General features: G+C 51.4%; 1 protein-coding gene across 1 annotated transcript in view; it reads left to right on the top strand.

Moving 5' to 3' along the window:
* The first annotated feature begins 104 nt into the window (after positions 1 to 104).
* The window catches only part of ADGRD2 (adhesion G protein-coupled receptor D2), a 44075-nt gene continuing 20551 nt past the window's right edge, over positions 105 to 23628 (top strand). The window contains exons 1-13 of the mRNA XM_080401395.1: positions 105 to 13352; positions 14731 to 14808; positions 14887 to 14950; positions 15671 to 15901; positions 16603 to 17256; positions 17889 to 17987; positions 18480 to 18565; positions 18961 to 19242; positions 20548 to 20659; positions 21041 to 21175; positions 21477 to 21597; positions 22904 to 23009; positions 23262 to 23317. Coding sequence (XP_080257521.1) covers positions 13077 to 13352; positions 14731 to 14808; positions 14887 to 14950; positions 15671 to 15901; positions 16603 to 17256; positions 17889 to 17987; positions 18480 to 18565; positions 18961 to 19242; positions 20548 to 20659; positions 21041 to 21175; positions 21477 to 21597; positions 22904 to 23009; positions 23262 to 23317 — 2300 coding nt within the window. The 5' untranslated portion in view covers positions 105 to 13076. The remainder of the gene's footprint in view (positions 13353 to 14730; positions 14809 to 14886; positions 14951 to 15670; positions 15902 to 16602; positions 17257 to 17888; positions 17988 to 18479; positions 18566 to 18960; positions 19243 to 20547; positions 20660 to 21040; positions 21176 to 21476; positions 21598 to 22903; positions 23010 to 23261; positions 23318 to 23628) is intronic.

The following is a 23628-nucleotide window of genomic DNA, read 5'->3' as shown; positions in this document are numbered from 1 at the left end:
CGGGGGCGGGGCCTGCGGGCCCACCCACCCCGTCCCGGCGGCCCGTGAAATAGCGGCGGGCGGGGGGCAGGTACCGTCGGTGGGGATGTGCCTGGCTCCGGGGGGCCTGGTCACAGGGCTCAGCCTGGCCCCGCAGCTGCCCTCGAGGGAAGGCTTCGTGCCGGGCGCAGGGCCGCGGGTGCTGGCCCGGCGCGGCGGAGCCTGCGCAGCCCGGCCTCGGTTTACCTGTAGCTTACGCTGAGCGGGGGGTGCTGGGCCGCCCTATGCCGCTGACGCTGCCGGACCCCGATTGTCCGGTGGGCCGTGGTGCGGAGGGTGCCGCCGGGCCCCGGGGACAGGCCTGTCGGGGCAGGGGATGGGGTCGGGCCGGGTGCTCGGTCAGGCTCCGGCCCTGCTTATGTCCGTGAGCCTGGGCTGCTCCTTATTCCTTCCTTTGCCGTTCCTGTGCCTTCGTTTTGCCGTATGTAAGGTGGAAGTAATGCCGTGTTTATGGGGTTGTGGGACTTGGCTAATGGGTTTTGTAAAAAGCTTTGAGACTTGCCAATAAAGGATGGTAAAGGACAAAAAGGGGGGGGGGATCCAAACTTTCATGATTAGATCTTAAGAACCTATAACCGCAGGAGAAAATGGAGACTTACCTAAAACTGGTATGCTGTTAATGTAATGGCTGTATGGTAAAAGAGAGATGTCCCTTTTCAAAACTAGGGAAGTCCTGCAGTATATGGAAAAGGTCAATAAAATTCAGTATTTTCTGGGTAAACTACATCTGACCTCTGTTTTAACTTTTCCTCCAGCTTCCTGACCTGTTAAAAGGAATGCCCTTGTGTCTCTGTAGAGAAAAGAACATGTGGCAACCTCTCAAGAAAGGATACATTTTAAAGCCAGGGAGACATGTAGCAAGATTTTTTTCCGAAGTTTACCACATACCTAATTTGCTTTCTAGATGTATAAGTGCCTGAAATTAAAAATCTTGTTGATCAAAGAAAAAATAAAATGTTACTCATTCCACACTTTAAATGTTAGTTACGTGAGGCCCTCTCTCTTGTAGAACAACACAATAATGTTACTGCATTGGCTTCTTGCCTAAAGGAAACTTTCCCCAAGTATTTTACTGGGCAAAGTGTCTTCCTTCTTGTAGTAGTTAATGCTCAGAATGTGACTGTCAGAGTAGGTGGTGTTGGTGAAATGAGCACACCTGTGTTTTGTTCTAGGAGGAACGATGGCTTTTACATCAGTAGTGAGTCAGACATCTTGCAGGCTCCCTCTGAACAGTACCCAATTAGCAGATGGCCTAAGAATGAAAGTAGGGTCCCATGTGTCCAGACCAAATCTACATGTCTGCAGTGTCCCTCCTAATTATTTAAAAATGAACGTTCTCCATCAGTGTGTTACTCTGATGGAAGTATGCAAACAAAAATGGGGTGGGTGGGCATGGCTATTGTGCAATGTCTGCTTTTTTTCTCCAGTGTTAAAAATACTTGCCAATGGGAGGGAACAAAAACAGCCATGGGGAAGAAAACCAAACCCCAGCCTCTTTCTTGATTGTGCCAGTCTCACAGAAAAAAAACCCACCAGCCGTGTTCAGGCTGGAGGAACTGCAGAGCCAAGCGTGGCACTAGCCCCTGCTAGTGAATAGGAAAGTCTCATCATGAAATATGAAAGAATTGGCTTATGTTAGGGATCAGGAAACAAGAGATTGTCTGATTTATAAGCTCTCACTGAGGACACCTTGCAGATGGCAAATTCTGCTGGTGTTGCTCAAAGCTGCAGTGCCACTAAAGAGGGGGGAAAGGCACCTGATACTCAAAATCTGGAAAAAGGAAGGGACGTGTCTGTTTTCCTAAGGGCCCTTTGGTTTCTGTGGGCTGTCAAAAAGCTGTGTTGCTCTGTCCAACACAGGCTGGGGGCTCCTGGGGATACATTGCTAAGCTGGTGGAGTTCCAGAGGTCACTTTTCTGGCATAGTCTAGCTACATCAGACAGTGTTCTCTGGGTGGGTTCATCGCTGCTGTGTCCTGTAGGGCCCATATGAGGCTTGGCTGCCTCTTTTGAAGTGGAGCACAATATACTGAGAGCATTTGTTCCAACAGACCAGGAAAGACCATCTTTAAGATAAACACACAGAGAACCTGCACTCTAAACTCTCTTCTCCCCCTTCTTTTAACCCTTGGGTAAGTAAAATCCCATTTTCTTGTATACCAGTTAGGCTGGGAAGCTGTCTGAGAGAAAGAATATCTTGCTGCCAGATGCTCTTTTTTTTATTCTAGCACAGTTGTTTTTCTCTTCACTTGATAAAGTTAAAATAAACAGTCTCTGGGGTGAATTACAGGCGTCAAAATTGGATTGGCATACAAACTGTAGAGCAGTTGGTGGTTGGGAGTCTGGGGAAAAAGAAACAGCAGGTTTTAGCTAGAGGGGACAACAGCTTTATTTCCCTCTTGGTCCTTGACAACTAAGCAGATGTCCTACAATTATTGTTTTACCTTCTAGTAATATAGTGTCTTTTCCTATCCTCCCAGGTACGCGCCTGGCTCTTTTGCAGATGTGCAGGTACATCTCTTAACTAGTTCAAAGCCAGCTTAGTGCACCACTAGCTCCATCTATTGCTGGTTAATGGCTGGCTGAGATTCAGATGAATGCTTGTTTCTCCCTCTCAACTTTATGGGATACCTATTTCCAGTCCCATTTATGTAGATACAACTGATTGTCTTAAGATCTTTTCTGAACATCTTACGTGGGCTTTTTCACACCCGTTGCACTGCAAACTTTGCTTCTGGATTGATGCCCTCCACTGTATACACAGATGTCTTGTTCATGGTTTCTGCAGCCCTTCCGAGTCCTGCAGCGTGGGTTACCAGGACCACCAGACCCTGACAGCTGCCCTGCGTTCCTCTGAACAGCTGGTGGGGTGATGGGTGGCATCACTAGGCATAACCACTGTCGTTGGGTACCCACTGTACTGGGTTGGAAGGGACATCGTGTTCTGTATCCTCTATGAAAATCTAGGGCTACGTACTTCCAGAGCTTACCCTAACCGGGTACGATGAACTGTGCTGAAGCCTGAAGAATGCAAACCTTTCTCTTTACTTTTTTAAAACAGTCCTGAAGTCTGTTTCTAGCTTTAGCAAAGCTGCAATCCAGGTTTATCATCCTACAAGACATCTGACAGGGAAGTTAAATAGCACTGCAGACACATTTTTTAAAACTTACTTGGGATACAAGGAATGTTAGTGTTTCTCTCAACAGGTGGGCATTCAAGCTGCGGCCTATGTCTTTACAGTTTGTGTATGTAACGTATAAACTTCCAGGTATTTTGGTGTCTGCATTTATACCCTGCCTGGTTTCCTGGTTTTGTATTCAGTGCTGTCTTTGTGCATGAGTGCCAAATGACACCTTAAATTCTTGGACCTTATTTAAAGAGACATTGGGTAACTTGGAATGTTTAACAAAATCTTCAGTACAATTTTTACTCTATGAAGCTTGCACCTGCTCTTGCAGTATGAGAGACAAACATGCTGTCTCTTCAGGGGCACAAGTGTAAATCATCAATCAGTTTTTTGCTTTCTAGAATAAGGGAGTGACAAAAAGTAAAGCAGGTGAGGGGTTTGATCCTGTAGAGACTGGACTAGGTTTGTGTAACGGGTTAGAGCAGTGGGCAGAGGGTTTCCACTGTTCCAGCACTGGCATCACTTGGCACCTGTTTGTTGGAGATTTTCAAAGGACAGCCAGGCAACCCCAACAGCCACAGCGAGCCCAACAGCTGCAGACACCGAGACAGCCTCGAGCATTCTGTAGCACACCAGTGAAGCCTGCAGCTCTCAGGTATAAGCCAGCAAGGATCCCAGTATAGCACTGGTGAGATTGTGGTGCCCAGTAGCTTATGGCTATGGGACTGGTGCTTACAACCATTCAAAATGGAAGGTGACAAATCACCCTTGGCACCTGCATGTGAAGTGACAGAGAAACCCAAGAAATGCTTTCTTGTGCTTATGGGTAGGCACACTTGAATCTGTGCTGCACGAAGTCTGGATAACTGCATGGCTGACCGCCCTGACGTTCAACTTTGTCTGCAGAGCTCGTAGGAGAATATACCGGGGCCCTGCACCATCCAGCCCAGCAGCCCAGCGTGGGACTGGTTGTCATTAGAGCTGGCCAGAGGTGGTGCAAGTTGTCCAGAAACTGAAAGCACACACTGCAGTTGTGCCCGAACCCTGGTCATGGCTGTGTCTTGTGCACATTCCAGCAAACCGGTGCCAGTTCCCAAACTAGTCAGCAGCTCTGGTGATGTCCCAGGGTGAACCTGTGTTAGGAGGGGAGCCAGGCAGAGAGAGAATCACTGAACCGGAGAATAAATGCACCATGTGTCTCTCCTGTTCAAAACCACTCTAATTTCAAACATCTTGCTTCAACAACGATCTGTTAACAAAGTGCAGGCCAAGAATCTGTCAGGAGAATTTAAATACAATTCTGACAAGATCAGAACTAGATAGACTAAAACTTTACCAACCTGTGGCTAAAACAAAGCTAATCCAGTAAGTACCTGCTCAGGTCAGGACAGAGGTGATCTCTCAGGGATCTTCTTTGTTGTGCAGCTGTAGCTTCTGAAAGCAAATTTAGTCGAGGTGTTCAAACTCATTACAGGAGATAGAGAGTTAACCTGAGTCCAGGAGGCTGTCTTCATTGCTTTGAAAACGGAAAGAAAAGGTTGAAGCTGGGAGCAGAGAAGTGGTGCAGTCAAGGGGATGAGGTGCTGAAACGTGAAGCAAGTTCCCAGGAATTTTGGAAAGAACCATTTTCTGAAGAAGAAAAAGTTTCTGGCAGAGGTGTGGACATAAGCAGCAGAGTGTCTCCTTCCAAGGGAGGGGGACAAAGGGAGTACACGGGGAGCCCTTTGCTGGCTCTCAGGTACATGCTGTGCAGCTAGAAACTCAAGAAAGCCCAGTGCTGATCTTGCACTGTTCTCTAGCATTATGCTGCTCAAATCATTATGCTACTGTCTATCACTTGTCAATACTGTTTAGGGGAAGTGCCTGAATTTCTGGTGTTCTGTTGACAATTGCAAAAGTCCTTCTGTTAGTAGTGTTGGAATCAAGTTTTTGTCTTTATTTAGGTTCTGGCAGAACAAGCTGGCAAAAATGCAGGAGTTGGAAGAGGAAGGAGAGTTTCAGGTATGAAGAGGTCTCTGTGCCTCTCTCTGAGATGCTGCTGTGTGTCATTAAAAGGGATGTGAAGTGGGGAGTCCATCTGGACCGTGAATATGCATTTGAGTTGACTGAACATGACAGCAGAGATGGGCTAAACTTCCAAAAATAGGTGTTTCTAACCTGTAAGTGTTCACATTGGCAGGACACATTTGGAGCAGCAGGTAGAGGCTGCATATATATTATGGCTGTAACCTGCTGTATTGCAGGAAAAGTGTCTCCCATTTGCACTGAGGAATACCACGAAATGTGAGTGAGGTGGGAAGAAAAATACAGTGGGAATACTGAGCGGTGAGGACCCAGTCTTAAACCGGGGAGCTGGGCAGCCAGGAGTACTGCAAACCAGCATGAAGAAAACTGCAGGGAAGTAGGGAGAGAGGCCTGGCTTGTGAAAAATAACCTGCTGCAGATGATGCTGGTTTTGCAGGTACGTGTGGATCACAGCAGCTTCCCTGGCTCTGCTTGCTTCTGTCTGAGAATACTGGTGTCCTCAAGTGGGTTCAGTGCCTTCCAAAAGTTGCAGTTGAGCCCAGCTACACCAGGGATGGCTAGGAACCGTGAAAGTGGTCTTTTAGAAGTGGGCAAGCCGTTAGACAGGGGTCTTCCTAGCTTTGAGAATATCTTACATGCAAATTGTCCCTTCATAATCTAAGGGTGGGTCAGTGCCTCGGTTGCTGCGTTCCTTCCTCTGCCTGCAGAAAGTGGGTGAGTACAGTAACGTTGACACTGGGCTAGAAAATCTGAATGATCACCTGGATTGCACCCAAAAGGAGGTTTGTGTGTGACAGCCCAATCTAAGCAGTGACTTGACCCTGAGGGAGCAATTACACGTCCTGTGGATCTTTGGTTCTTTCTGTGCTTTCATTGCCAGGTACTACCCCTTCATTCCTCCTTGTGCAGGGAAGCCGAGGCAGCGTTAGAAGAGGTGGCTCTCCTCTGCGGGCTTCAAAGCAGCGTGTGGATCTTCTATTACAACACCTGAATATATTTTATAATTCTGTGGTCTGTAATGTATAGCCCTAAATATCCACATTTAACCTTTATTACTGGTATCTCAGTGACAGGAATCTAGCTTCATCTCATTCTGACAAAGATGGGAAGAGCTGATGAGTAGGGAGGTGTCTGTCTCATTCAAACAGACAAGTGGTGATAAACTCCTAATACTACTTTGGAGCTGAGTCTGTATTTCATCCTATGGGACCCAAAATGCTTTTGTCTTCCCTGGGATCACAACAGGAACCACTGAACATCCTAGAGCTAAAACAGAGAGTAGCTCAGATACCGACAGCAGCTGATCAACTGCTGAACTGATGATTCCAGCCTCACAGGATTAATTATGTGGCACTGGGAAAAGGCTTCACTCTGTACCTGGTGGAAGCAAAGCCTCACATCCTTTTTAAGCTATGAAAGCCATAATTACTTTTCTTACCACTCACTGTTGCTTTGTATAAATAGCCATAGGGTGTTTTAAAGTCTTTTGTGTGTGCGTAGGTCTGCTTTGCTGGGCAAGAGTGTGTACAGCACAGAAGTGCTGTGACTCCATGGCCAGCCCAGGGAGGGTCTCCAGGGGGCCACCATGGCCCCAGGGGTCCTCTGTGTCCCTCCGGGCTCCTTGTGCTCCTTGGCATGACACCTGCGTGTAGGCACAGGTCTCCCAGCACCGGTTATTGGATGCCCCTGTTGATGTTGCACGGAGTGGGAGAGAGCAGAAACAAGGGGGATCCTCCTCGTGGATGCCTGTGCTAGTCTGACCGCAGTGCTCCAAAAGTGCGGGGGCCCACCAGACACAACACGCTTCCTCTTTCTCCACATCTGTATTCCTGCAAGCTGATGTGGAACTGCTTACACCAGTTGTTTATAGACCCTCCCTCCTGTCTCGTGATGGACATGATTAAATCCAGCGTAGAGGAGGTTTCTGTACGGCCAGGTTCCTGCAGCAGAGCTGGGCCATCTGCCTGGTGGTCTGTTGCGTTCCTGGTCGCAGGGTGCTGCAGTACTGGCTGGAGCTGGGCTGTTGTACAGCAGGCACGTATGGAAAGCTTTACCCTTTAATGTGAAAAATGGGAAAGACAGATGCAATCTGGGGCTAATATTGTTCTTGTACTTTTTCCTCTCATCTCTCAAGAGCCGTCTTGCTGCTGCCTTTCCTCACTCTGTCTGAGCACCAGAGCCCCTCTTTTGAATTGATAAAGCAGGCGCAGAGTCACTGTCCCCTGCAGCAAGCTGCCAGCCTCAGGGCTGCTAGTCAGGATCTCTGGAGGATATAAACCATTTCTCTCCGATGTTTGTGAATCAGCCCATGCATATTGACTAGCCCCATTGCTTCAGAATGCACCCCATGGGAATAACAGTTTGCAAACTTTTTGCTAGCTGGGATTACAGGTCAAAGCAGATGCACAGTGGGTGTCTGGTTAAACCAGCAAAACCCATTTATTAGAAAATTATGGAAAAAGGATATTAGAGATACTTACTGTTTCAAAGAGAGTGAGAACCAAATGCCCTGTCTTGCTGGTAGGGGAATGGGAGATTTAGGAGTAGTTAGTAGCTTGAGAAAAAAACAAAGATGAATAAAGGCAGGTCCTATTTTTTTCTATTACAAGTTTCTAGGCTACACAGATTTGTTATAAATGATGGCACTAAATAAGCAGCCGTCCCAAGCTCCCCTGAAAGGCTCTCTAACATCAGCAGCTGATGCCCTACTGCGCAGGCACACAATTGGGTCTGTTCCTCCAGACAATACACCTGTCACTGGGAAACATAAAGATGGCAATTAGCAGGGGAGGGTCTGTGTTGTGCTTTCATCCCAGACAATAAGAAGGGCCTGGAAGAGTGAGATTAAGGCTGGCATGTCCACAAGAGATTGTTGAAACAAACCTCACTGAGACTTGGGGGCGTTTAAGAAACAAAAACAACAAAATAAAACCATGGTTAAATCTAACTCTAGAACAAGTCTAGAAAGCAAAATAGCACTGGAATAGGATCATTGGCTCTAGAAATATAAGTCTGGGGTTGCAGAGGAAAGGCTTTCTTCTCAGCTGAGATGTCTTGTAGCTGTCAGTGGTGTATCACAGGAAATTAGCACCAAGTGGGGTTCTGCACACCAGAACTGCAGCAGGCCTTCTGCATTGCTTAGCCAGGACGAGGACTAAGCACCAGCATTCACAGAACAGATTTTTTTACCCATCTAATGCAAGTTCTAAGCCCTGGGCAATGCTCCGTAATTGACACTCTGAATGTTTAACAGTCTCCCAAATTACTAACCCTACAAAGGCCCTGAAAGCAATGCAGCAACACAAATAGTCTCAGCTGCTTCTTGTGACCAGCACTGAAACTGGAAGGGCAGCAGCTGACCACCTCTGCCATTGTAGCAAGATCTATTAGAATAAACTCATTTAGTCAGCAAGTCTCCAACTTTTTTTCTGCTGGTGCAGGAGTTCTTCCAGCAAGCAAGCATCAGGAAAGCCACAGAGGTAAATTAGGACAGTCTTTTCCTTGCTATCGGTTCAGTCTCCCCAGGCATGTAACATGATTGCCATATGCCATGAAGTTGCGCCTGCTGCGGGTCTTCAGCGACCGATGCCACGCTGTGCTTTGAGCAGGGCACAGAACTGGGAGAGCAGGCGCCGACACTGGCTGCAGAGCTCTTGCACGTCGTCCTGTGTGCATGCAGTTGAGGTGTGAGCCACGCGCTGAAGGCAGGCCACGTTCTGCTGATGGGGGCATGGCACAGTCGGAACTGCAGGGCGAATGGTGTGTTTTGCTGTGCAAGGAGGTGGCAGTACAGACAGGCTCTTGAGACCGAGGTGCTTGGGTCACTCTGTCCCCTTGGGCAGGTGTTGTTCTTCCTGCCAGTGAATTTGTGCCCTCTCTTCTCAGCTTCCTGGGGCACATATCCCTGACATCTCAGACTCTTGATGTGAGGTTTGTAACATCAGGAACTTTGGTCAGCCCTGATGTGACAGACTTGAAAGGACATGGGGAGAGGAAATTGAGAGAACTAGATGAATAATGGCATTGCCAAACATGCAGGTGTCTGGCCATGAAAGCAAATCAGCACAGACCTTCGGTATGCAGAATAAGGATGCTTGTTTGGAAACCTAAAGAATTACCTTGAACACGTGTCCTCTATGTCTCTGTCCTGCAGAGCTGTGATTGTGAAATTGCGTCCACGATCCACAGTCCAAAGAGCAAAGTGTGCACTTCTGAAGGGTGCTGGCTAGCTCGGCTCGTCAGTGGCTGCTACGGTGCTACAGACCAGTCTTCTGCCTAAGGTGTGCATGGAGGTTAGGTAGCAATGCTGTGGCTTTGTCCAGAGAAGGTGGAAGTGTTGTCTAGATTTTTCCAGGTGCTTCTGCTTCTGATAGCTTGATCCATGTGAGAGTGGTAACGTGTGTTAACAGCTTGCTTTGGAGTGACAGGCATGGGATGTCCTGGACTGATGTCTCCCTGTCAGCTGGAACAGGGGAAGTTGTGCCGTGACCTGATCACTGCAATGCAGTGTTAATTGCTTCCTGAATACTGATGGATCTTCTTTGGGGAGAGCTGACCCGGAGGTCCTGCAGAGCAGAAGCCAGCAGCCTCTCAGCCAGCTGGAGTTCATGGGACAGCAGGCTCCCATATCTCTTCATACATGAGAATCTCAGGGGGCTAGGAAGGAAAAACAGAGGAGCTTTAGCATGGAAGTGTCTGTTCCAGGGATGTGTTAAATATACAGGCCAAGAACATGCTCAGGAATCATCAGTCCTGTTCCTGTTTCAGTGGTAGACTGTCTATTCTTGGCCTTAGGTCTGCCACAGACTTTTATTTGTGGAAGTCACAAACTGCCCATTTGCAACGCTCTTGAGCAGGGGTGGATGGCACTTGATGGAAGGCTTTGTTGGTGGAACTGGAAAGCAGAAGTGTTTTGGCCCCATAGAAGCAGCCTAGAGTTTTAGTTTCTGCATGTGAGAGACAACTGGGCTCTGCGCTTCTCAAGGAAGTGCCTGAATTAGAGGCAGCAGAAGGCTCCAGTTCTTACCTGTGCTCTCACAAACAGCCCGACTGCCCCTTTACAAGTATTCGGCATTAGCTGAGAGAAGCAGCAACTGCTTCACTCATCTTTCTGAATAATAAGTAGTTGGACAGTCAAAGAGTTTATTATATGGAGGCTCTGTGCTTTGAGTTTCTCCCAAACGCTGTGATAGATGTATCCCTTGCAGAAGCAAAGAGAAACATCCATAAGCAGATAAATAAGGGTACCGCGGAAGCTTTGAGCTGCAGAAGCAGCGCTGGTATCAGTGTGAGCCATCAGCACCAAACAGCAGCTCGTGAAATTTTCAGATGCGTGAAAGTGTAAAATAATTGAGGTATGGCAGGAGTCTGACATACTTTCACAGCCCCAGTGCTGGGGGGAGGGAGGTAAGTCTCTGTCTCTTCTACCAATGCCTTGTAAGTCTGACAGGCAAGCCCTGTCTCAGCTCAGAACTGAATTTAGTTCAAACAAAGTTTGGGTGACATTAAACTCCATAAGGAGAAGCTGGTTCAGTTTGGTGCAGTAAAAAGTGGGAAATAAACCAAATGCTGGAGTGGAATAACATCTACAGCTGTGCTAGGGAAATGTCATTTTGAAGGATAACTCTGCAAGGGACAGGCCTGCAACACGACCCAGTGATCTCTGACACGCACGGCACTTTGTTCCATTTTTCAGTGCATTTTGCTCAGACACATGGCTTTCTACTCTACTTGGCAAATATTTGATTTATAAAGATTAACATGTTGCTAGCCCATGTGCTGGGAAGCTCTTCCAAGGGTTGTGTGAAAGATGTGCCTTGAGGGTGGCAGATCAGGGTTTGCTAACTGGTAAGGATAGCGCTTCTTAAAATGCACCTGAGCTGATTGTTAAAATTGTCTGCACGTAAATAGAATTGCAACTGATTCAAAAATAAGCTACCTCAGAGTGACAGCAACACCCAAACTGTGCAACACAATTTGCCCTTTGCTCAGCTGCTTGTTAGAGAGTTTTACAGGCATTAAAAGTATGTTGGGATTTTTCCATCTAATTGTCTCAAGGTCATATGTCTTCTTGCCAAGGTCTTCTTGCACTGGATGGACACCTCTGGACTCTAAGAACTGTTATTTCTGATTTATTTTGAGATGTATGAATGGAGGCTGACTTCAGGAACTGCAGTTGCCTTGAGGAGACAGCTGACTGGCTAGAATATTAGCTTTGTGGGGATTAGTGCCAGTACAACGATGAATTACCAGCACTGGTGGTGATGACTCTGCTGCCATGGTAAGGAGCAGATGGCAGTGTCCATGTGGCTGCAGGAAACCCTCCAGAGAGCTGAGAGGTCCAAAGGAAGGGTCCAGCAGGCCAGGCACTGGACCCCACTTTCTGGACCTGCTCAACAGCCCAGGAGCCTGCACTCTCTGGGGCATTTTAGGGGTGATTTTTAGGTGAAAGGACAATGAGGTACCAAGTATTAGCTTCCGCTTGCGGCTGTGACCTTTCCTTTGAAGTGCCAGTGAAGTGTTCTTGCCGGCATCTCTAGAGCCATCCTTGCTGCCAGCCAAAGCATCAAGTTTTGTTTGAAAGTCTAGTGGGTAATTATGGAAGTTAGTTCACACGTAAATCCAAAGAACTTTGGTGAGGTTGGAAACTCAGGTGGCATCCAGTGAGCACGGGGAAACTTCACCTCTCTGCATGTGCACAGAGGATGATTTATTTATGCAGCTGTAGAAAAAAGGAGTGATGCTGGAGGCTGTGGAGGCTGTGGGCTGGATTCTGTTTCTAATACTATCAGAAAACTGCATTTAGTGCTGTTACAAATGGTGTTTAATTCTGTCTAAGACACGGGCATAAAGAAAACAATATCTGCTGGGGAACTCTTTTAACTCTTATTAAAGCTAATCCAGCCCTAGGTTTGGAAAACTCATTGCACTTTCCCTCTGAAGATCTTTGGTGTAAACCTGGGCTCTACCTCGGAGCCTTTGCTCCCTCCATCACCGAGGGAAGCAGGATGAAGTTTTGGCCAAGCTGCCGCGAGTCGCAGAGCCCTCTCCCGGTGCTGCCATGTGGCTTTGTGAGCCTTTGGCTCTCCATGCCGCGCTGTCCCCAAGCGCCAGCCCGTTTCCCAACAGGCAGCGGTGACTAAGCAGCCGGGGGCAGCTGCCTCCACGGTCCATTCTTCTGTGAGAGATTTATTGCAGGGAGCAGAGAGGCTGGGACGTGGTAATTGCCTTCATTCCCAGACGAAGACCCTGAAGAACAAAAGCCAGTTGCCCATGAATCCATGGTGTGATCCAAGCATTTGTTCGGAGGGGAGGAGTGGGAACCGCCTGTTGCTGTAGCAAAAGCGAGTGGGCATTAACCAAAAGACCAGCTCTGTCCCGCAAGGTGGGAGCACTGCTGGCCTGCGGGGCAGCCTGGGGGCCCCCAGCATCCACATCCTCCCCGGGGCTGCCGCGGGCCCAGGCCTGCGGAGATGTCAGAACACTGAGACCGCTGGGTGAGGCAATCGCGTGCTGGGGGTGCCTGCGCCGCCCCTACCCTGCAGCCCTGCCCGCTGCATCGCCCCGCTCTTGTGTTTGTCCTCAACATCTGCTCCTGTGCTGGCTGCCGCCACCTGCACCCTGGGCACGCTGCTACTAGACTCTTGCTACTGCGAGGATCTCGGGTAACTCCCCCATGCCTGGTTTTTCTGCCAAGACCATGTGCCAGATTTCCTAGGAAGCTTTATCGGGAACTTCCATGAAGAAGTGATTGCCTGGGAAGAAGCTCGCCCGTGCCGGTAGTGCCGGCTGCGGCGTGGGGAGCAGTGTGAGTGCTTCGCTGTCGGGGGCCACGGGCGTCGGGAGCAGAGCGCGCTGGAGGAGCCATCCTGGAGCGGGGTGCGGGATGGGGATGCAGGGTGGGGGTGTGGGTGCAGGAGGGCAATGTGGGATGGAGATGTGGGATGGGGATGCGGGATGGGGTTGCGGGAGGGGGTTGTGGGGTGCGGGAAGGGGATGCCCGAGCCCAGCACCGCCCCGGAGACTCGGTGTCGCCGTTCAGGCGCCGCCCGCCCGGCCCCGGCCCCACGCTGCCGCAGCCCCTCCGTGCCGCCGCTCGGCCCGGCCCAGCCCCCCTGCCCACGGAGCGCCCCGGCAGGCCCGGCGCTGGCGGGCGGGGGAGGTGCGGAGCGCGGAGCGGAGCGCGGTATGCGGAGTGTGCGGAGCGGAGGGCGGTGTGCGGGGTGTGCGGAGCGGAGCGCGGTGTGCGGGGTGTGCGGGGTGTGCGGAGCGGAGCGCGGTGTGCGGGGTGTGCGGGGCGGGGTGTGCAGGGCGGGGCGCGGTGTGTGGTGTGCGGAGCGCGGGGCGCGGAGGGGGAACGGTGTGCGGGGCAGTGTGCGGTGTGCGGGGCAGGGCGCGGTGGCCCCGCGGAGCAGGCGTCGCGGTCCCTTCAGCTCCTCCGGGGCCGGCGCTGCCCAAGCCCCCGCCGGGCTCCCGCGGCCAGCGGCTGCGGGCGGAGCTCGGTCCTTCCCGGCGGTTCCGGCCCGGTACCAGCCCGCGCCGCCGGCGGGCTCGCTGGCGGCTCCCCCAGGCTGCAGGCGGCCTGCGGGCCCCGAGCCCCGGCGGCCCCGCGGTGCAGACGTCCGGGACGCGGCTGGCGGGGCGCTGCCCCCCCCGGTGCCAGGCTGGCGCGGAGCCGGGCGTGCTGCTCCCTGGCGGCCTCGGAGCTGCGTTCTGCGGCTGTAAAAAGCCGCTGCTGAGCTGCGGAGAGCTGCGAACGTCTTTAGAGCCCGGGCGCCGGCACGGACCTGCGGGGTCCCGCGGCAGCGCAGTGCTGGGCTGTGCGCGGGGCACTGCGCGGGGGCTGCGCGGGGGCTGCGCGGGGGCTGCGCGGGGGAGCGCCCCGCCAAGCGCAGGGGCCACCCGCGGCTGGCAGCGTCGGGGCCGAGAGGCAGCTTTGGGACTTGTTTGCATTGGGGATCGCACTGCCGGTTTCCGTGTTTGTACCTTTACGTACCCTCCTCTAGGACTTTACGAGGTGTTGGACAGCCGCAGCCAGGGCTCCCCCGGCCGGCCAGGGTGGTGCGGCGGAGCTCACCGGCTCAGCCCTGGCATCGGAGCTGTGTGTTCGGCTCTGCTCGTGTGGCCCAGCTGCGCTGGCCTCAGGGTCTGCTCTGATCCGTATTCCTGCGGGCTTTAACAGAAACGAGAAAAGATGCCAGTGATGTGACACGGTTTAACAATGCGATTTGTGATGGCTTTTTTATTTAGTTAATGCAGATAAAGAGGCTCTGCTAACTTGCCTGTCTATTAATATCTGTATATGTTTTATGATTAACCCGTATCCTGGAAACAAATAGTAAACTGAGACCTTGAGTTCTTTAAGAAGAACGGAGAATTATTTTGATAGGACGCTACCCAGGACAGGTATTTCAGAGAGCATCATGCTCTCTTTTTTGATTCAAGACTTTGTGAGGAAAGGAGCCTTGCCTGAGAACTGACTTTGTGCAGAATGCTTCTGTCTCTGCAATGCATCTCTAATAGTATTTTGTTTATTCTAGCAAAGGGTGAAAGCTTTCCAGCTGTTCAGCATGTTTAGGAGAGACTTGAGACCTGATTCTTGGTTCTTCAGCTTTCTGGTGAGTTTTTTTATAATTTCAGGATTTGAGATGGTATTAATGCTTTAAAGGAATGTTACAACACATCCTCTCCAACAGGTCGGTAATCTGTCCAGGAGTCTCTTTGCCTTTGCAGCCCTTGCCAAGAACCAGACTTCTAAAGGTTAGTGTTTTTAGCAGCATTTCTGTATGTTTTTACAAGCAATATTTAGCACAGAGAAGCAACACATGAAAGGCGTCCAGTGGCAGAAATAAAGGTAAATAAACTTCTTCTGATGCCCTGTTTTGTGCCTGAAATTATATTTGCATAGCTGAGTATTTGCTTGGCTGATTATGAAATTACTGCCTAAAACCAGGTAAGTCCTGCTTAGCTGCTCGTCTTTGTGCCACTGTAGCTGCAAACAAAACAGATTATTTTGTGCTTGTAACTTGCATCTGCAAATGCAGAAGCTGGTAGGAGCTGGGAAGGGGGGATAAAATGAGAAAACTTGCTTGTACATAACTGCTTTGAGCAAGCTGTCCTGAGGGCAATCCCTGGGCATACCACAGTGAACTTTTTCTTTGGCTGAGCTTGGCATGGTTCTGTGTCCCACCAGAGCGTGCCCAGCTCCAGCCCTAGGTCAGCAATGCAGGTTGTGAGCAGAATCACAGATGTCCCTCATTCTAGGTCCAATATAGCCTGGACTTTTCTATCGCACTGTACCCACTGAACATCCTGGGGGCTGGGTAGGGAAATGAGCTCCTGCCTTTGGCTCCTCCAGAGTGCACCAGACAGTATTTGTAGATGCTTGCAGATGCTGCAAGCGACTGACCCTGTAGTGTATGTGGCTCGAAAGTGGGTTGGAGAGATTTCCTGTTTCATGTTGTGTATGTCTTTCTCCAGATTTTGTTCCTGTCACAATTGAGACCTCAAGACACATGTACGAATATGTGACCACTGCTTTGAACTGGTGGCATGCAGATAGATACTGTGAACAACGCTTTGCTCAGCTGCTTTTTGAACCCCAAGACAGTGAGCAAGCTTCCTTTAGCAAACTGCTGCAGTCCCACCATATCAGAGGTTCCATCTGGCTAAATGAAAGGGATGGTGTCCTGCACAAACCAAAATGGAGACGTGAGTATAAGTGGGCTTGGACTATTTGGAGACGTGTTCACTGGTGGATCTTTTTAATTCTGAAAAATTAATCTGACTGGAAAAGTTGCCACTCTTCTTTTTATTGTGGCAATGCCTAGGACCTCTAGTCACAAGCTGGAGCTGGCAGCATGAACAACAGTTATCCCAGCAGTATCGGCTGGTCACTGTCAAGATTTTTTAATGAATTGCAACAGAAGGGAGTTGCAAAGGGGCTCCTCTGCTTGGTCCTCATGTACCATCTCCCTATAAAGCAGGTGTGGCTTTGCTCAGCCTCACCATTTGTGACGTGCAGGTCCTGCGGAGATGATGTTAGAGACAGGACCAGGGGAACGGGTGTTCCACAGTGGTAAGGCACTGCATGGCAGATGCCTCAAAGGTCTTACTTGACTATTTGCTATAGCATGGGATGCTTGAGAACATGCTGTTCCTTCCATATTCATTGTTTGCAATCCTATTTGCTAGAAAACTTAAGTTTCTGGAAATGACACTTGCTGAAATGGTGCAATCTCCGTTTGCCTGCCTTCCTGATCCCCTCCAGGCATGGGGGAGTCAGAAGCCTTGCTGCGTGCTGAGCTCTTAGCTTAAGAGGCACATGGAAATGGTGGTTTCGTCCCAGTGGAAGATGAGCAGGCTTTGGCCCATGCTTCTTCCTTTATGCTGGCTGAAATTTCTCCTTCTAGGGGACCACATTGCACCAGTCCTGATATTTGGAGACAAAACAGACACAAAATATGTGAAGGTGCTCTCTGACTTCCCAGGACTGCCTGCTGTCACAGCCTGCGCCCACCTCCAGTGGGACACCAGGACCCAGGAGATTGCTACCATCTTCTCCTACGCTGTGCCAGCTTTTATTAACGAGTTCCAGGTCCGTGGCTTTGTCGACGAGGAAGGCTTTGTTCGATTTGCTCTCATAGTCCACGGGCACCATTCCCCATACCTGCCAGTGTTCCGTGCCGATGGACAGTGGCATCACTTTTGTGTGACCTGGCAGCAGGAAAACGGGACCTGGGCCATCTATGCTGACGGTAAAAGGAGGGCATCTGCCAGCGGTTTGTGTGCTGTGGGACCATCTTCCCCCCAGGCCATCTATGGCCAGGGGACTTTGATAATTGGGCAGGATCAAGATTCCCTGGGGGGCACCTTCAGGGAGAAGGAATCCTTCAGTGGGAACATTACTGACTTGCACATCTGGCAGAAAGTCCTCAGCGTGGAGCAGATTGAGAAAGTTCGCTCATGCTGGGTAGTAGAGCAAGACCTTGTGTTTGGGTGGAGCTCCAATGCTCTGGAGATCGAGAGCAGCGTTCAGGAGGTGACCGCACAGTTTCTTTGCCCAGGTGAGTCTCATTGCCCTCTGCTTCAGCTCCCTTCTGCAGCGGGGGCGCAGCATGCGGGGTAGTCCGAGAAGCCAGTCCCATCCATAGAGAGGGAATGTGGTGCAGTCTGTGGAGTGATGCTTCTCCTTTGGGAAGAAAAGCAGAATCACATTCAGAGCTGGGCCAGGCAGGTTACAAATCAAACTTAAAGGCACAGTCGTCAATAAACCCTTGGTCACTGAAGATGCCTGCGATGACCCTAGGAAAGACAGCTGGTCAGATGTCCTCGACTAATTACAGGCTTTCTCCTCTACTGAGAGAAATGGCTTACTTGTCAGTGATGCTGTTTCCTGGGGTTTGCGTGCCCGGTGCTTTGGTGTTCTGCTGGGAGGAGGGATTCGGCCTCAGCCAGGCTGGTGTGACATTACGGATACATCACGCACTCAGGACCTGGCACTGCTGCCTCCTCTGAGTTCCTTCTGGGCAAGATTTGCCTGGTCCCTGCTCTGCTCTGGCGCTGGTGCTGCTGGAGGAGCAGCTTACAGCTTTTGTGTTCAGGAGAGTTCGTGGACTGCTCCCAGGGAACGTGGTACCTGCTGGGGGTGGCACAGCTCTGGGGGATCCGGGCCGTCTGTTTGTGTGTGTTTCCACAGGGCCTGTTGAGGAATGCCGAGTTTTTGAAGTTGGCAGCAGTGGATTCAGTTACACATCTTGTTTGCAGACTTTGCCTTTTATCTGTCGCTACAGAAAGGGTACAGCATCTGTTATTTATTTATTCGTTACTTCCATGGCATTCACTCCTGGATATCCTAGCTAGGGGACGGCCAGTGAGGGGGAGGCCTCATGCCTGCTCTGCAGAGATCTCATGCAAAACCTGCTGTAGCTGTGACTTTGCTTCAGCTGCACGCACTCTGATGGGTTATTTTGCTGTTCTCCAGTTAAGCAGTGGTTGAACATGTTGCATGGCTTCTGGCTGCAAGGCTGTAGAAGTGCCTTCCCATTCAGGCATCTCCAGACTCATTGGCCAGGGGGATGTGGGGAGGAGGCAGAAAAGAAGTGTTAGTCTGTCTCTGCAGATGGGATCTTATACTAGAAATAAAATACAGCTGTGAAGTCTCCTTGTCCTGAACTGTCCTACAAACTTACCCACCATCTGAGGACCATTCCCCTGGCTTAGAGCATGGCATGTGTTAAGCACACCGCTAGACACCACAGCAATGGTTATGCTTTTGGTTTATTCTCAGATGCATACTGGCAACTGAAAAAAGCTCAGCTGGAATCCAGCCGCTCGCTTGTCGGCCGTGTGAACACGCTTGCAGAGAGGACTGTGGTGAGTCCTGCAGCCCCAGCAGTGGCAGATGACACCAGGAGCAGGCAGGAGCCATTGGGGTGGACTTGCTGGACCTACTGGTGTCTGAGATCATTTTGCCAGCAGTTACACCTGTGGCTTTTTCTGAGATGCTGTTGGAGAGTGTGACCAATACAGCTGTAACTTGTGCTGTGATCAAACAAGCAAAGTGTTGCTTCAGGTTGACTTGTCTCACTGAGGTCGAGAGGCTGGACATGAGAGCTCAAAATGTCACGTCTCCTTCCCCTAAGGTGTGCCTGGTTGGCCAGGCAGGTGGCCTCACAGCAGCGAGGGCATGCAGGGCATTGCCAGGGCATAGCTGATGATCACACAGAATCAGGGTTCTGCACTGAACTAAAACGTTTTTTCCTTGGCAGATTCCTGAGAATATCTTCACAAGTGATGTCCAAGACATGAACCTCTCTGTTGCTCTTGGTGCTCTTGATCTCTTGGCAACTGTTCTGAGGGAAGGAGAGACACCCATGCTGGAGTCATCTGATCTCCTTGCAGTGCTTCAATTACTAAAGCAAGTTTCTGATGTGGAAGTCCAGGAGGGAGAGGAGCTGGAGATGCTGGAGCAGTTGGGCCAGTATTATGTGGAAGTGACTGAGTTAATCCTGAAAGAGCAGAATATTGAAACATGGTCATCAGTCAGCCAGGTAACGGTCACCAGCGGTCTGGTCGCTGCATGCCGCATCTGTTCGTCTTGTGTGTGTGCAGCTCCTTGGCCAGGTGTATGGCAGCAGGCTGAGCACCTGTCCTTGCATGGTCACATGCAGCCTTTCTGCCCGTCTTATGGAGCTTGTGAAAGTGCTGCAAGCATGGGCATGGAGCCGCTGCCAGCTCAGGTAAGGACCAGCTGCCTTACTGTTGCCTCATTTGTTGGAGGTGCAAAAAAGTTCTCCTGCAAACAGGCGCAGTCAGGCGGTGCCTGCCTTGCAAACCCTTCTGGTGGCTTTCTCAGCTCTCTTCAAGCCACTCCACTTTGTCAGCCTGATTACTCACAGTTTGCAGATTCCCGGTACATTGTAGATTCCGTGCTCCCATATCCTGCTGTCTCTGGCAGGGCAGTGCCCTTCACTTCATAGTTTGTTGTATTTTCAGTGGGTGGGCTGCCAAGGAGCTATCTGTCATCAGCCCCCATGCTGTTCACAACAGTCAGGCTTTGTGTGAGGGATTGCCATCATCCCACCCCAGTTAGGATTTTCTCCATTAGCTTCTTCCCGTCTCACATGGGTCTTTTGTGTCTGTTGTATGGTCTGCACTCCCCACCTGTCTCTGGGAAATGTGTGACAGTGTCTGGCCTGGCCAGCACTCCAGGAACCAAGCCAGGGACTCAAGAGACAAAAGGATGCTGAATAGTTCAGAGTTTACCTCATCGCTTAGAGTTGTTTAGGTCTCCGTGGCCACAATTACTCACAGCTTCTCGATAGTGGCAGAAACCCAGCTGTGGCCCTGTGTAGCTGGTGCAGCAGATATCTCTGCTGAAGAAGAAAGGGTTTGAGTGCATGTACTGCAGGGGTGGCGCTTGTGCTGCCCAACACACCCAGGACCTTGAGTAATGGGGCCAGTCACCAGCTACCCTTCCAGAAGTGGAGTCTGTTTCTGGGTGAAACCTTTTCCAGGAAGAGAGGATGGTTGTTCCACAGCTTTGCAACAATCAGGAGTCAGGTCTAAAAATCTACTTTCTTTCCAGAGGCTTATTTAGTTGTTTATACCCATGCTGTTTTAATGGCTTTTTATAAAGACCAGCAGGTTTCCCTCATTGCCAACCTTGTCTCCCTGCTGAAGGAATCAGGAACATCCTTTAATGAAGAAATCAGAGAAAAGCAAAGCAAAAGCCTTGAGTCCCAACTTCTCTTTTTCTGCCAAGGACCAAGCATTGAAGAAAACTCTTGTGAGCCATGGGAAGTGTGAGCTGGCAGTGCAGGTGCTGATTTTCATTGCTCTCTCTGTGTCTGCAGGTTATCAGCGGGCCCATGGCTGTTGTTGAGCTCTGCGACAGAGTGGTGTCACACTTAGCCCCACTGCTGACTGCAGGGAGGACAAAGATCACGATCCAGCATGGGAACGTTGGTGAGTGGCACCAGCAGAGCCAGGGGAGGGCAGCTCACTGGGACCCAGTTTAGTCATCCCATCTGGTTCCCAGACCAATTCCACTCCTGGCACCTCTCCCCCTCTGGCTCATCTCTTGTTAACCCTACAGCCTTCTCCCTGTTTCCTCCATGCAGAAATCTCATAGTGTGGGGGCACCTCTCACACCATGCATTGTAAGAGGACTGTAAGAAACCTTTGGGTGCAGGAGACAAACTGAGCCCACGTGGTTTGCACTGAAAGGGATCTGCTGCTGCTGTGGATCTTGGCTGGGCTTACAATGTCCTTGTGGTACTTTGCTGGAGTGGGAGCTCTGGCGGAAAGCTGAACCCTGGTTCAGTGCCTGGTTTTCTCGCTCCACAGGGATGGAGGTCAGGAAGCTGGAGCTGAGCAGGCAGGAGATGAGCAGCGAGGCGTACCTGGTCCAGAGCCCTGAGAAGGGCAGGCACGACCTCATTGAAGTTCCTGCAGAAGAAATGCAAAGACTGAAAGCCAGAGGTGGGTTATGATGCCTGCGCTTCCCTGGGTCTACCCTTGGCACTTCTGCAGCATCTTCCTTGATGGACAAACTGCTTCCCCTGCACACATGCAGTCTGGAGAAGTGTGGGGAAGAGGTACCCTTGATGAAAGGGAGGTGGGCCATGGGGGACAGATTATCTACAGCCCCTCTGCAGACACAGCTCGGAGCTGTGGGTGCCCTGGGGGTATCGCACCAGATTAGGGCAGCGGTGCTGAAGCACAGACTGGTCAGAGGTGCCCTGGCTGCTTGCTCCCATCTCTCAGTGCTCTATCCCTCCAGGTCTTCGCAGAGTCATGGTGAAAAACATGTGGTTTGGCTACGGCTCCCTGCAGCGCTGCCTGTCCAGTGCAGGCAGCGGCGCTGTCTTCCAGGACATGGCTGCTTCTGATGGAGAACAGAAGTGAGTGAAACAGAAGCCCTGCACCCCAGGGCTGCCCTCTTAGTGCCACGGCACTATTCATTTTTAAGTCTGCGTTGAGTCTTTTGGTGCCTTTATTTTGGGGTCACCTCCACCCTGCTCCATCCCATCCCATTTGTCCTTGTCCCTGCTTTCTCCAGTACACATGTGGAGACCGGGCAGTGGAGAGGGGCTCCCGAGGCAGTGTTTGCAGAGGCAGAGGCCCCTGGCACTGGCAGAGCTCCCCCCTGAGCTGTGCGGCAGGGCTGCCTGTGTGCTTGTGTCCGCAGTAGCGTGGCCAGCAGGACCAGGGCAGTGACCATCCCGCTGTACTTAGCACTGGTGGCGTTGCATCTCAAATTCTGGGTTCAGTTTTGGGGCCCTCACTACAAGAAAGACCTTGAGGTGCTGGAGCGTATCCAGAGACGGGCGACGAGCTGGGGAAGGGGCTGGAGCACAAGCCTTATGAGGAACAGCTGAGGGCACTGGGGGTTTAGCCTGGAGAGGAGGGGGCTCAGGGGGGCCTTATCACTCCCTACAGCTGCCTGACAGGGGCTGTAGGCGAGGGGGGTTGGTGTCTTCTCCCAGGTAACGGCCTCAGGTTGTGCTAGGGGAGGTTTAGATTGGATATCAGGGAAAATTTCTTCACGGGAAGGATTGTCAAGCACTGGAACAGGCTGCCCAGGGAGGTGGTGGAGTCACTGTCGCTGGAGGTGTTTAAAAAACATGTAGGTGTGGCGCTTGGGGACATGGTTTAGTGGTGGGCTTGGCAGTGCGGGGCTAATGGTTGGCCATGATCGGCAAGGTCTTTTCCAGCCTAAATGAATGTATAACTCTGTGCACCGCGGTGCCTGTTCTGCGAGCCTCGGGCTCCCCGGGGGCTCCCTGCCCTGCTGGGCGGGCTGGGGGCAGCTGCAGGCCCCCGGCTGGGGCAGGTCCCGCTGCAGAGGGGCTGGGGCCGGGCCCTGCCGCTCCCCAGGGAGCGCTGAACGCTAGGGGGGGATGGCAGCCCGCGCATCCCAGCCACCGGCTCCGCCCGGCCTCCGGCTGCGCCGCGGTGCTGCTCCGCTGCCCAGCACCTGGGACCCCCGGTGCCGGGGCTGTACGGTCCCCTCCTGCGGTTACAGGGGCAGTGGCGGTGTTTGCTGTGAGCCGGCAACCTGAGGGGCTGTCAGCCCTGCGCCCAGGCCTTTTGCTGCTGGCACTGAAACACTCTAAAAGTGGCTCCGCATCTCGCCAGCTGCCTTGTACGCTTTCTGAGCACGGCTGGTGTTTCCCGTGCCCGTCAGCAGCACGCTTTCCCTGACAGGTACCTGCGCACCGCGGTGGGCACTGCCGTGATCTCGTCCGCTCTGCTCAGCGACTTCCAGGAGATCAGCACATCTGTGCGCTACCGCCTGCAGCACCGTGCCCAGGTACCCTGTGCAGGGGCTGTGTGTCCCAGCGGCACCCCCTGCCAGCAGCATCCCACAGCCTGACCCGGCACCTTGGCACGGGGCCCCGGAGCTCTTGCGCTTCAGGGTGTCCCATGCCCAGGTCTCTCATCTTGTCCCGTTTCCCTGTCCTGTGCTGACTGACCTTGTTGCAGCCTAGTGGGTGAACTGCATCGGTCCGCGTACAGAACATGTATGGCTCTGTAATCTCTTCTTCTCCCTCTCTGTCTGCAGAACCTGCCCAGTAAGCTGGTGGGGCCCATCTGTGCCTTCTGGAACTTCAGCCTCAGGTGCCTTGTTTTCAGTTCGGGTCCCCAGATTTATGAGCTTTTATTTCCACTGGAAAATCAAACATAACAATATAAATGTGACGGTAAGAATAGGGATCTGTAATTCTCTGCTTGCTTTGCGTGCTGGCATCCTCTATCTGCTGGCATAGAACGCTCTCCTGGGAAGGTTTCCTCTGGAAAAAAGTCACTCACAAGCAAGTGACCTTTAATGAGGTATATATAACTAAAATGGAAAGCCCTAGTTAATGATGATTGTTGCCTGCAACAAAGAAGGGTTGGTCCAAGATATATAGACCAAAAGACATGCAGGA

This window comes from Falco punctatus (assembly GCF_963210335.1).
Source record: "Falco punctatus genome assembly, chromosome: 9".
Taxonomy (NCBI): Eukaryota; Metazoa; Chordata; class Aves; order Falconiformes; family Falconidae; genus Falco; species Falco punctatus.
Note: the sequence above shows the minus strand (reverse complement) of the source record. Positions and strands in the feature narration are given on the sequence as shown.